Raw genomic sequence first — 13969 nt, forward strand, 5'->3', positions numbered from 1 at the left:
CAGTCTATTACTCTGCCAAATGGAACTGTGAATGACATTAAAGGCGAGCAACAAAGACACGCTAGCAATAAGGCAGACTTACCACTACTCTTGAGGCCAGATCCATGTATCCCAGCTTTTCAAGGAGGTTATAGATGAGGCCCGTCTGGAACAGGGCTTCAGTGATGGGTGCAGTACAGGTCTCATTTCCAAGGTAATCAATCAAATCAAAGGCCCTTCGAAGAGATACCTTGCCTAGGCTAACAGGTAAAAGAACAGAAAAGTCAATATGATGAGGGAGATAAAATCTATATGCATGTAGAGACACTTTATGAATAGATGATGAGTCTTGGAGAACTACAATTTAAGCTTAGAGTGGCATTCTGTAAAGTTAGACTAAACATTATTATCTTAAGTTCATGTGTATGACCCAAGGTTAAAGATACATTTCATGAGAAAGATAAATAATAGCTCAGGTTTTATTTTCTAAGTTACCTGTAAATTGCTACTGACTCATGGAAAGTATTGCAATGTCTTAGGGGAGAAAAGATGAAGAGCCTCATTTTATTTATTTATGACTTGTATTTACCAGATGAGGATATGTGACATAAAAAGGTTCTGAATCAAAAAGAAAATATTTTGCTATTTGTAGAGGAATTTGTCAAACTTGGTACAGCAAGATTCACTGTGAATTTATGGTGAATATATTTTAAAAATTAACCATTTAAGAGAAATCAAAACAATGATGGCTCAGATGCTCTAAGGTCACTTCATAAAAAATAAACCAAAATAAGAAGGTCAAAACAGTCAGAATATCCCATGTGTCTCTAGCCCCATTAACAATCCAAGTTGGTAACCTTACTATTCTGAGGCTATCTACACACAAGGTCACCGCCATACTTGGTTGTGAGATTCTATAACGCCTGGAGTGGTTGGGAGGCAAGCTAGACACAAATAAGAAGGCCTCAACTCTGAGACATCACTCAAACCAGTGGGTAAGCACTAAGCTTCATGCCTAAATTAAATGCTCCTTGAAAAGAATTCTCTCATGAAATAGAGTCTGAACTCCTACATTAATTTATTCAGCAAACATGTGTCTTACCTGTTGGTATCACCAAATCTTAAGACATTATTTAAACCTTGTTATTTAACTGTTCAATATTTTGTAGTGGATGTTTCTATATAGATTATAACACCCTCGAAGGGAGGAATTATATCTTATATCTTCCTAATCATCCAAAATGAATAATACCTAACAGTCAATACACACTATTTAATTGTTTGTTTGTTTTTTTTTAAGTGTTCTTTTCTACAACACACTCATTTAAAAACAAACCAACCAACAAACCCAAACCAAGCACACTGTATGTACCCTGCAAGTTCAAAGATGTTGTTGATGAGGTTGGCTCGGTCTTTGTCACTTAGGACATAAGGATTTGTTTTCAGCTGTTTGATTAGTGCTTCCCAGTCATCATCCCCATAGTGTACAATATAATAGCCATTCATGTTTGTATTGACTTTGATCCACTGCACTTCTTCTGTAAGATTGATGACACCTAATACAGGAAAAAAAAGAGAGAGATGTGATGAGATAACAAGGGAGGAAAAAGTATTAAATAGACGTTTTGTTTGTTTCAAAGTGACTATAGTATATTTTTACATTTAATCATTCTAAGAAACTAAATGTCTGCCTCCTAGTGCAGTTATTTTAATGTTAGCAAAGATCACCACTCATTCATTTAACATTTATTTAATAGTGAACAAGACAGAAATGACCCTTCTTTCACAGGTCTTACAGTCTAACGTAGCCAGCAAGGAGAGTATCATATAAATGTTACTGATGGACAAAGAAAATATGCCATTGCATGGAAGAACACAGAAGGAATGCTTCACCACCTAGGAGATGTTAGGAGAGGTTTCTGGGAAGAAATGACACCCACATTGAGAGTTCAAGATATATGGGTGTTTTAAGCAAGTGACAAGGGACCCTAAGTGTCTAAGGCCCAAAGACAAAGTATACATGGTGTCTGTGCATTGAACTGGCTCCAAGTTCAGCGGAGCTAGAGGAGAGAAACAGGAAGAAAGGGCAGGAGTGTGCAGGGTGAGAAAGCAGGGAAGACGGTGAGAGAACCACATAAAATGTGTTCCATCTCTGTCTTTCATTACATTGGTGGCGGAAGAATAAACGAAGCCATTTGGAGAAGTCACATAATTCAAAGCTAGCAAAAACAAACATTAGGAAGGATTAAGATCTCTTTAAGCACAAGTAAACTCTTACTCAGTTAAAGTAATAGGAAAAGTGATATGCATTTTTGGGGTCCCTACCATTATGTATATATAAATGCTGAAATAACTGTTGGAAATTTATATAAAATCATTTCAATTAAAAAGTAGTCATAATGGGGATCCCTGGGTGGCTCAGCGGTTTGGCGCCTGCCTTTGGCCCAGGGCGCGATCCTGGAGACCTGGGATCGAGTCCCACGTCAGGCTCCTGGCACGGAGCCTGCTTCTCCCTCTGCCTGTGTCTCTGCCTCTCTCTCTCTCTGTCTATCATGAATAAATAAATAAAATCTTAAAAAAAAAAAGTAGTCATAAAATATATGACTACAAAAAATATTACTACAAAATCTGACTACAAAATGTATGCAGGAACTTTTAAAATCCTTCAAATTACTAATCAAGAAATGTCCTTTACAACTGGCAACAAAGACGTGGATTTAATATAAATGTTAAGTGTATGCTTCTAAGCATCTTCAGAATTACTCTTTATGAATACAGTTCCACGAGCTTACTATTTTGTTTACTGCTAACCCCTCAGTGCCCAGAACAATGTTCCAAGCAGGTACCCAAAAAATACTTGCTGAATTAACAAATAAACAAAACAATTATGTCACAGTAAATGTTTTCAAAACAAATCTAAATAAGGTTTGGAGATGTATATAATGTAAGTTTTCTTTCCAATTTTATTTTTTTTGAAAGATTTTATTTATTTATTTATTCATGAGAGACACACAGAGAGAGGCAGAGACACAGGCAGAGGGAGAAGCAGACTCCCTGCGGGGTGCCCGATGTGGGACTTGATCCCTGGACTCAGGATCACGCCCTGAGCTGAAGGCAGACACTCAAGCTCAACTGCTGAGCCACCCAGCTGTCCCTTCTTTACAATTCTAAAGTAAGGAGTACTGATTTTTAAAAATTACAGAAGAGGAACAGGGACAAGGAAAATAATCTAACCTCAATGAAAACATTGTACAGTGTATTTCCTGCTCAGACTTTTCCATACACATTTTAATTGATGTAATATTTCACACAGTGGATAGATATGCATTTATTTTTATACTGCTTTATCTATCAGATTCCACCCCCAGTCATTTTTTCCACTGTCTTCAAGGCACAGTATTCAAATATCTTCATAAATTCCATTTAAAGACTTACCACAGTTTAAGCCATCTCTTAGTTAGAAATATGTAGGCTGTTTTAAAATTTCCACTATCATAATAACTCTGTACGATGGTTTTTACACATAAGATGCTTTAGGAATACATTTAAACCCTTTGGTACCTAAAGTCTCAGATCTATCAACTTCAAAAGCAGGAATTATTAAAATTTATCAGATTCTCTTAATACCTAGTTACTCCAATTCTACTGAAACTACAGAGGATGTTTAATATGGAAAGGGCTTACGTTCTGATCAGGTCTTAACATGACATATCAGATAATCAGTCTTTTTCACTAAAAAATTCCATATCAATTTCTGTTTTATGGCTGATACAGCAGCAGATGGTAAAGATCAACTACAGTAATAGGATTTTTTTCCTTTTCATAGAGCAGAATGCAGTTCTAAGGAATAATTGTGAGGACAAAGTAGCTGCTCCAGGTTGGAGACATTTTAACAAAGCAAGGACTAATGAAATTAACTTTATCATTAACTATGGCAAAAATATCGACGTTCTCCAGGTCACCAAACATAATTTCAAACCACAGAGCTTTTATCAAAAAAGGGCCTTGGGAATAAGGACTAAAGAGCTCCAAATCTCCCTTTCCCAAAATAGGAGGCAAGAAATGATAGGTATGGCAATTCTTCCACAGGATGGATGCAAGGAAAATACTGAAATACAGTGTATTTTGACTGATAAGCAATTTGCCACGTTGTAAACTTGGCCAAGTCCAGACGGTAGAAAGCAGGAGGGCAGCTGGGAGAGTACTTGAGATTATTACTGTTGTCTCGATGACAGGATATGGAGCAGTGCAGCCAACAGCACAGAGAGGAGAATTATCATTTAAAGAATCAACATATTAGTCTTTTTTAGGTCTTCTGAATGATCCAGAATGAAGGACCTTAAAACCACAGGTATTAAAAAATAAAAGCTTTGCACACAAGGGAGGTAACTACATCCTACAGCTTAAATGTGGATGAGGCTACCCTCATATGTTTTTAATTTATCATAATCATTAACAGATTAAGAGTTCAATTTTCACAGTCCATTGAGCATTAAAAAAGAGTAACTCCAATCTTATATGGCAGAAGCCCAGATGAAGTAATTTAGTAGTGATTTTAAAAACCATTTGTCAATAAGTTATGAAAATCAACTACTGTTTTATACAGAAACATTAAAACACAGAAACAAAAAAACAAGTTCTTACAACAAAGTTGAAAAATTTCCTGTGTAGCTTGTTCCAGTAGGTTAGCATGATACACGCAGCTGAACTACATCCCCTCTCGTTCAAAAGCATTCCTTTCTCCAATAACCTTTATTCTCCTTTATTTTATTAGAGGGGGAAAAAGGCAAGAGCAGAGGATGGCACATGATAAATATTTTAATTATATGCCCTTCCTTATTCTTTTTTTCCAAATGCCTTTCATTCAAAGACAATGACAGGTCTTTTAGTTGCAGATACATTCTGGCACAGTGATACCATGAATGTTTCAAATTAGATTGACTATAAAGATTTCCTATAGTTAAAGAGCTTAGGTCCGAGTAGGATGTGGATGAGAGAGAGCATAGGGAAGGAAAAAGAGGGGAAAGGGAAGAGAAGGGAGAAGGAGACACTATTTTAGTGTAATTTCCTCAATATGCAGCTTGAAAAACTGGCACACCTTCTTATTCACAACTATTAATCATTCAAAATTCATGTATGTGGGGAAAAGTGACAAATATGTTGATCAAATAAAACTCCTATATTTGATTGAACAAATGGACTAACCCAGGAACCCTAGCATTAGAACACATGGAAATATACTATAGATTTAACAAACCACCAAACCACCAAGATAACACACTGTACTAAAGTCATATGGCAAAAAATAAGCCTCTGTAGTCACCATCTCTGCTAATATTTCTTTTGAGAATAGAAACAAATTAAAATAAGAGCGCTTCTTGCTGGAGCCTTAGGAACCAACATGACCCAACCATCCTCAGGGTCAATAATTTTTTGTGAGGACAGAACATTTTCAATGTGGACTCTCAAAACCTGAACTGCCAGATATTAAAATAGCAACGGCAGCAGTAGCAGCAAGGGCAGTAACATTTGAGAAGAGGAAGCAACAGACACTGCTTTCATCATCTATTGGCTCAGTTCCAGCTCCAGATTAAACCAATTATATTGCAGTATATTTTGCATATTTCCCTTTATTAAGAATACTTACAAGTGAAGGAAAAAGGAAGGTTTTATTTCACCAGGATTTGAATGCTATTTTTCTAAAACTTTTTACAGTGAGATCTGAAACTGAGTCACCTTGTTACAAACTAAAATTTATTCATTTAAAACATTTTTTGGGTGCCTACTGGGTGCTAAGCTCACAAAAATGATTCATAGAGGCCATGATCTCTACCTTAAATGGGGAATATATCTAATGTGAGGATAGACATAAGTAGAACAGTACTTCAGTATATCAAAAGAAGGTAAGTAGAGGATATTATTCTTAAACACTCAGGTAGGCATCCAACCTATCCTGGGGTAAGGGAGAGCTTCCTGGAGCAAGCAGTGGGCACACTGAGATCTGAAGAATGAACAGCAGTAAATCGAAGGAATGGGGAGACAAGAATGTTCTTCTGGGAGAGAAAACAGTATATGCAAAGGCCCAGAGACATGAGGCAGGATAGCATGTTTGAGGGGCTGAAAACAGCTTTTGTACAGCAGAAGCATAGAATGCCAGGCAAGGGCTTAGGGAGAAGAGGCTACAGCAGTAAAATATGAGCTAGACTTTGGGATGTGAATCTCAAAAAGAGTTTAAGAAGCTCATGTACAAACTGAGCTGAAAAAGTTAAGTGTAAATAAAAGCAGACTTCTTATTGTCCAATTATTTCTGAAGCCACCAAAAACTTACATACTATTGGGAGGTTGACAAATTTCCTTACTGGTCCAAAAAGGGAGATGGGATTAAGTGTTCTTTCTTCAGCCAGGGACCATCCTTCCAAGGCTACTTAAAAGTATGGAGCTTTGTTTTCATCAAGGAAGGCAGCATCTCTGGTTATGTTATATTAATCAAAGATGTAACACTATCAAGTGTTCTCAGCATCTCAAATAATGAGATTGTTTTAACACTCCACTCTAGTTAAACTGCAATGCAACTGGCAGGCTCATATAATTCAACTGGCATTATAAATTATTACTGCATAGCAGAAGGGCAACTTAGAAATGTGTACTAAATCACAAAAGATAACAATCTTCATTTCTGAGAATCATTCCCATAAAGAAGTTCATATAATGACCAAACATGTAAGACCCTAAATTTTTACTGAGACTTTTTAAAATAGAGACAAATGGTGTATCAAATGTCCAACAGTAAGGAAAGATCAAATAAAATATATCTCTTTTTTAACAAGATATAAAAATCACCTATACACAATGACATTGACTAAGTAAAAAATATTTTAAAAATTATTAGAAAGAAATAATCATGAGAATAGTTGTGAATCCATTTTCTAGATTTTATGTACTATGGGTCTACCACATTTAAAGATTTATTTTTCAATAATAGCATTAACAACAGCTAACATTTATATAGCACATAACACATGCCAGACATTATTATAGGTGCTTTGCATAAATGAACTCAATCTTCACCATAACACTATAAAATATGATCCCTATCTCTACTCTACAGCTGAGGGATGAGGCTCAGAGAGTCACAGAACTACCTACAATCATACAAGTGAACCAGACAATCTGGCTCCAAAGTTCATTCCATTAACCACTAGGCCATACTCCCCTCTCAAAAATATAGGCTTAAACACTAGATACAAATTCAAACAAGAAATTTTCCCTTTCCATAAATCTAGAGTATCCTGCAGGACCCAAAATATTCATATTTTCTCAGGATGTGTGGTGTGGCATTCGTAGTGATATTTCACCAATGGTCAGAAACTACATTTCGATTTTTTTTTCATAGACTACTTATGTTATGGGTCCAACATATACAATCTTTACATTTTCTTATCCCTCCTTGCAATCATAATTTCTTGCCCCATTTTCTTTTTTTTTTTTTTAAGATTTTATTTTTTTATTCATGAGAGACATAGAGAGAGGCAGAGACACAGGCAGAGGGAGAAGCAGGCTCCATGCAGGGAGCCCGATGTGGGACTGGATCCAGGGTCTCCAGAATCACACCCTGGGCTGAAGGCTGTGCCAAACCGCTGAGCCACTGGGGCTGCCCGCCCCATTTTCTTATTGCCAAAAAATGTATACTATGTTCACAGGATATTTTGTAACGATAATTTACTCTGAATCTAGATCCTGAATCAACCTTTATTATGCATAAGAATCATCTAAGGTACTTGTTGAAATGCAGTCGCCCATGCTCACCCCTAAAAAGGAGATAGCAGAGCATACTTCAAGAGACTGCTCTGCTTCTACTACTTTATACTTTGTAACATAAAATTTATCTAGGCTATAAAGACAGCATTTGCAATTTTCTACCAAGACTGCTAGCACAGTCAGCGCAACTGTTTATACCTTATTTCACTACCTTCATACATGATAGATGGACCAATATCACTTTAGTCCTGTCTTGTATAGGTGACTCATAAAACACACTCCGAAACTGTACACTTTGGAAAGTATAATCTCCCTCTTGGGCAGCCCTGGTGGCGCAGCGGTTTAGCGCCACCTGCAGCTCAGGGCATGATCCTGGAGACCCTGGATTGAGTCCCACGTCGGGCTCCCTGCATGGAGCCTGCTTCTCCCTCTGCCTGTGTCTCTGCCTCTCTCTCTCTCTCTCTGTGTCTCTATGAATAAATGAATAAAATCTTTAAAAAAAAAAATCTCCCTCTTGCTGCTTGGTCAGATTTCTTAAAAAAAAAAAAAAACATGCTGTTTCAAATTTCTTATTAGAAAAGAGTTAATTAGAGTCAAACCTGATTTTTTGTCCAGTAAAAATACCAATGGATATTTTGAGTAATTTCTTCCCTCAGTGACATAGGATAGTGGAATATGCCAGAGATAGCTGTGAAAAGAAAATATTGGAAGATTATTACTCTCTCGAATATTTTAGTCAGTTACACATAATTTGGTGGGTCCTTTTCTTTCCCTTTGGCGGAAAGGAGAAATTTTCAAGCTATCCCCAGAAAAAGATAATCTTGTTAGGTTTCCAAGGCGATTGTAATTTACAAATACTTTAACCCAAGGGTGCAAAAGAGATAGCAGGCAGAAAGGGCATGAACGTACCTTGCATCTGAAGGCTGCATTTCAGGCTTCATATTTAAAAAGTATCTTTCTTGTTGTACATGAAGTTCCTTTCCTTTTCTTTGAACAGTCACTAAAGGAAATCCTTTCTGCAGGGTCCATGTTTTCATCATTTTCTTTACATCTAGTGTTTTGTTTGTGACCTATAAAAAAAAAAAGAATTATTTTTGCTTAAAAATAAACAGCTTAAAAACTTTACAGTTTGTACCTTTCCCTCTCTGCCTACCATATTCTATGAAGATTATGTGTACTGTTTTTTTTAAAGATTTTATTTATTTATTCATTCATTCATTCATTCATGAGCGAGGGAGAGAGAAAGAGAGAGAGAGAGAGAGGCAGAGACACAGGCAGAGGGAGAAGCAGGCTCCCCGCAAGGAGCCTGATATGGGACTCGATCCCAGATCCTGGGATCATGCCCTGAGTCGAAGGCAGATGCTCAACCGCTGAGCCACTCAGGCGTTCCAGACTACGTGTACTGTTAATATAAAAACAGGAGCACAAATGTGGAGTTAAATACAATTCTAATCTAAGTAAATGAGCAACTGCTAAAAGGAAAGTCACCTGGCACAGAACTAAGTGACAACTAGAGAAAGTAAGAGAAACCCTGTGTTGAGAGAGAAGTTCATTCACTGAGTGTTTGTCAAAATCTCTAAGTAGGGACAAGCACTCCTTCAGCTCACAAGACTACCACTGAGAAGGTATGAATAATGATACACGCTCTAGAATAAGAAGCACAGCTACTCAATTCCTATGAGTCAGCCTGTGTACAGATTTCTCTTTATTCCTCAGACCCTCTGATTTTGTAAATGTTAATGCTCATCTTGGAAAGAACTAATACTGTGTGAGTGCCAGAAAGGAGCAGAAGCGTAACATGTCAATGGGTCAGGTGCCTTGACTCTAAGTTTCTCCAAACAACAGTAGTCACCTTTTCTGATAGTCAAAGACACTCTCCCAGAAATTGCATCAACTTACCTATGAAATCTAGCATCCAGTGTCAGAGGTTCACAGACCCTCTAAAACCCACTGTCCCTATGACATCTGGCATCAATGATCGAGAAGAAATTCTGGAACAACTATCTCTTTAAAGCATGTGAGTTAACCTTCTGATTCCAATCAGTGCTCTAGGTTGTATATGCATTTGAACTGCAAGCACCTAAAATTGTTTAAGTGCCTTAAGTGTTTGGTAACAGTATCACTCCACAATGGCAGGCCTCACCTCAGTCTCCATATGCCCATTTATTTAAAGCAGAAAAGATGGATCAAACCTATCCAAATTCGCTGCAACATTAATATTACATTTCTCAGGGCTCTGATATATTCATTTCTGGATAATGGATTGGGAAGGAAACAAACTTTGCCGAAAGCACTTTGGGTCTTTGAAATGGGATGGGAATGAAAAGGCCAGGGCATACTTTGATGCAGAGGTCGAAAAACCTGAGGATAATGTTAGGGACGAGGTCGGGATAGGAAAACTATGAGGCAAAAGCTGAAGTAAGTCAGAAAGGAAGAAATATATTCTCAATACAAGGAGATAATACAATGAGTATAGAGTAAAGAATGTGCTTCCAATTGAAATGTTACCATATGATGAGAAAAAAAAAAAACAGTGATGTGGAAGCAACTCTTTAGTAATAGGGACTAATCCATCTTCGCAAAGAGAACTGAGAGAGAAGGGAAGGTACACCTTCTGGGCACAGGGTTAACAGCTAGAAAATACAGGTTGAAGATAAGAAAAGGAAGCAGGAAGAGTATATGGAAGAGATTCAGAATACGAGGGTTTTTTTTTGTTGTTGTTGTTATTTATTGGGGATCCATGGGTGGCTCAGCGATTTAGCGCTGCCTACAGTCCAGGGAGTGGCCCTGGAGACCGGGGATCGAGTCCCACTTCGGGCTCCTTGCATGGAACCTACTTCTCCCTCTGCCTGTGTCTCTGCCTGTGTGTGTGTGTGTGTGTGTGTGTGTGTGTGTGTGTGTCTCACGAATAAATAAATAAAATCTTAAAAAAAAATAAAGATGTATTTATTTTAGAGAGATAGAGTGTAGAAAGGAGGGGGCAGAAAGGGGAAGAGAGAGTCTTAAGCAGACACTGCACTGAGCATGGAATCTGACACGGGGCTCAATCTCACAATCCTGAAATCATGACCCTGAGCCAAAATTGAAAGTCAGACGCTGTGCTACCCAGGCAGCCCCAGAATAGTTCTTAATCCTGGGCCCTAAAACTTTGAAACTTTGTGCATATATGTAGGGTTTTTTTTGGGGGGGGAGGAATATGTCCAGAATTTTCATCAAAGTTTCAAATATGTCTGTGATCTTCCAAAACATTAAAACCCCTGATCTGGATTAGGGTAACAACAAACTAAAATGCTCCTGGGGGTTATACAATTAGCATACATGCACAATGCAGGCTGGGTTCATGCATTACTCTGAAGCTTAACTCAGACCTAATTGCACTGCTTGTTAGAACATTTGCAGGCGCAAAAAAATCCAAACAGCAAAATGATTCAAGGGCAATATGGAGCCCATGGAGGCCAGCTTGTAGTATATCATCTATAAGGATGGTCTTGTAAGAAAAGAGCCACAAAAGTCAGGAAGCTTCATAAGGCAGAGTGAGGAAAAAATAAATAAATAAATCAGAGGTAAAGATGCAAAAGGATAAGAAAAGGAAAACAGGGCAGCCCCAGTGGTGCAGCGGTTTAGCGCCGCCTGCAGCCTGGGGTGTGATCCTGGAGACCCAGAATCGAGTCCCACATCGGGCTTCCTGCAGGGAGCCTGCTTCTCCCTCTGCCTGTGTCTCTGCCTCTCTCTTCGCTATCTCTGAATGAATAAATCTTTAAAAAAAAAAGAAGAAAAGGAAAACATATTTTTGAAAAAAAATTCAAATAATGAAAATATAATAATATATCTATTACTTCAGGAAGGGCTACTTTCCTACAAAGCAGGAATCAAGATTAAGGTACAGAACAAAAATGGTTATACAAAAATGTTATACATCTATTTCTTGACCTCTGTGCTTTCTCAAATAACTATCTTTGATATTATTGCTTATTTATATGCTTGATAAAAATATAAATGGAAGAACTCTGATCTTCTTTAAGAACTAAATAAAATATTCAGGTCACTTACCTCATTAAAACTATTCCACAGATCATCACTTTGAATGGAGGCATAGCTATGATTATGCAGATAAAAAACAACAGCATGTTGAAACACATCTTCACTAAGAAAAGTTTTCAGCATCAACAAGAGGGAAGCTCCCTATTCAAAAAAAAAAAAAGAAAAGTGAGAAAAGGGAGTAAATAAAAGACTACAATAGGTTTATAGAATTGAGAATCTAAAATTCAAAATATAATTATTCTAATAATATACTCACATATAGAGAACCTAGTTGTAAAACACTGTTATTTACTGTCATATAATCAGATGTGAATGGTGTTCAAATTGTCTTAAAAATTATTTTAAGAGATCTGACAAAAGAATAATGGGAGCAGATTCCCACGTATACTAATCCTACTATAAGCCATTTATGTAGTTTATCAGTTTCTATCTCAGTGTTGTGATAAAAGCTAAGTGTCTGTGAATATATCTTTAATAGAAAAATATGCCAAATCTTCTGTGGAATCCCCATCTCCATCCCCAGTGCTCAGAATACCAGTTGAATTCATGGGTTCACTGCTGGAGACAATAAACAAGCAGAACTCCAAAAGCCTCTCTGCTTGGGAGTACATTAATTTCCAGTTTCAATATATTATGTTGCTAAAATAACCAAGATCTCTCTTCTTCCTACAGAGTCACTTCAAATATGTTTGGAACTAATGAATGTATAGGGCAGTACGCATACACTAATAATTCAAAATCCGACATGCAACTGTTAAAGGCACTTCAGTGACACCAGTGAGTCACCAAAGCATATGTCACCATCTCCAAAAACCACTTTTGTGAAGTCATCCCCGATTTGAGATAGAAATATTTCTCTATCTTCAAGAGCAATTTATATCACTTTCTGCATCTGCTACAGATATATATTTAAATATATATATATACATATACTTATCTAATTATTTATTAATTCATTTCTTCTTCTAGACTGTACCCACCCTAGTTGAGGGAAAATCCAAAAAACTCAATTCCAGGGACTAAAACAATACCTACTATACAGAAGGAACTCAAATAGTCTTTGATTTTCACTTCTGGTAAAAATGTAGTAATATGAAGCCATCAAGATCATCAGATACAGGGCAGCCGGGTGGCTCAGCGGTTTAGCGCTGCCTTCAGCCCAGGGCCTGATCCTGGAGTCCCGGGATCGAGTCCCACGTCAGGCTCCCTGCATGGAGCCTGCTTCTCCGTCTGCCTGTGTCTCTGTCTCTCATGAATAAATAAATAAAACCTTTAAAAATAAGATCATCAGATACAGATAACCGTATTTAATACCTACGACTCCCTTTTTTCTATACCATGCTTCATGGCGTTACTTGTTCTACACATTTAAGTATTCATTCTTGTTGGTAACAGATCCCTTTCAGCCTTGCATCACCAGCTTTCCCTCACTACTATTACATTCCCATTAACAAAACTATGCAATATTCCTCATATAAAACAAATAAAAGATGTCCTTCCTTTCTTTAACCCCATGCCTTTTCCAGTTATCATCCTATTTCTTATTCCCCCTTTGTAGTAAACTTCTCAAAAGAGCTGTCTGCATTTGCTAGCTCCATTTGCTCTCTTAACCACTTTCTCTAGAGCCATCATCCAATCATCACTCCATTGGAAGTGTTTTTATCAAGGTCACGGGAGAACTTCGTGGTGTCGAGCCAATGGCAATTCCCACACTCATCAACCTGCCAGCAGCATTTGATATGATTAATCATTCACTCCCCGTTTGGAGTCTTTCTGCACTTGGCCTTGGGACACCTCTCTTGATTCTACCCCTATTCACTGACCATCGTTCTCAGTCTCTTGCTGGATCCTCATCTTGCATTGAAACTCCTCATTTTGGTGTCTCTGGCATTTTTAAAAAGGTTTTATTTATTGATTCAACAGAGAGAGAGAGCACAAGCAGGAGGAACAGCAGAGGGAGAGGGGGAAGCAGGCTTCCTGCTGAGCAAAGAGCCCAATGTGGGGCTCGATCCCAGGACCTTGGGATCATGACTTAAGAAGGGAGATGCTTAACTGACTGAGCCCCCCAGGCGCCCCTCTTCTGGCATTTAAATTTCAGGCCTTTTTTTCTTTTTCTTTTTCTTTCAAAGTTTCCTTCCTAGTTGATCTCCTCAACAGACAATCTACATCAAAATTAGGATTGAAGATCAAA

General features: G+C 37.7%; 1 protein-coding gene across 6 annotated transcripts in view; it reads right to left on the reverse strand.

Annotated features, from left to right (window-relative positions):
- LNPEP (leucyl and cystinyl aminopeptidase) overlaps positions 1–13969 on the reverse strand; it is a 108889-nt gene that overhangs the window by 35527 nt on the left and 59393 nt on the right. For all 6 annotated transcript variants that reach the window (XM_077863575.1, XM_077863567.1, XM_077863574.1 and 3 more), the window contains exons 9-13: positions 11788–11919; positions 8647–8807; positions 8337–8425; positions 1352–1535; positions 83–239 (exon numbers count right to left, since the gene is read on the reverse strand). In XM_077863575.1, coding sequence (XP_077719701.1) covers positions 83–239; positions 1352–1535; positions 8337–8425; positions 8647–8807; positions 11788–11919 — 723 coding nt within the window. The remainder of the gene's footprint in view (positions 1–82; positions 240–1351; positions 1536–8336; positions 8426–8646; positions 8808–11787; positions 11920–13969) is intronic.

This window comes from Canis aureus, chromosome 2 (assembly GCF_053574225.1).
Source record: "Canis aureus isolate CA01 chromosome 2, VMU_Caureus_v.1.0, whole genome shotgun sequence".
NCBI classification, from domain to species: domain Eukaryota; kingdom Metazoa; phylum Chordata; class Mammalia; order Carnivora; family Canidae; genus Canis; species Canis aureus.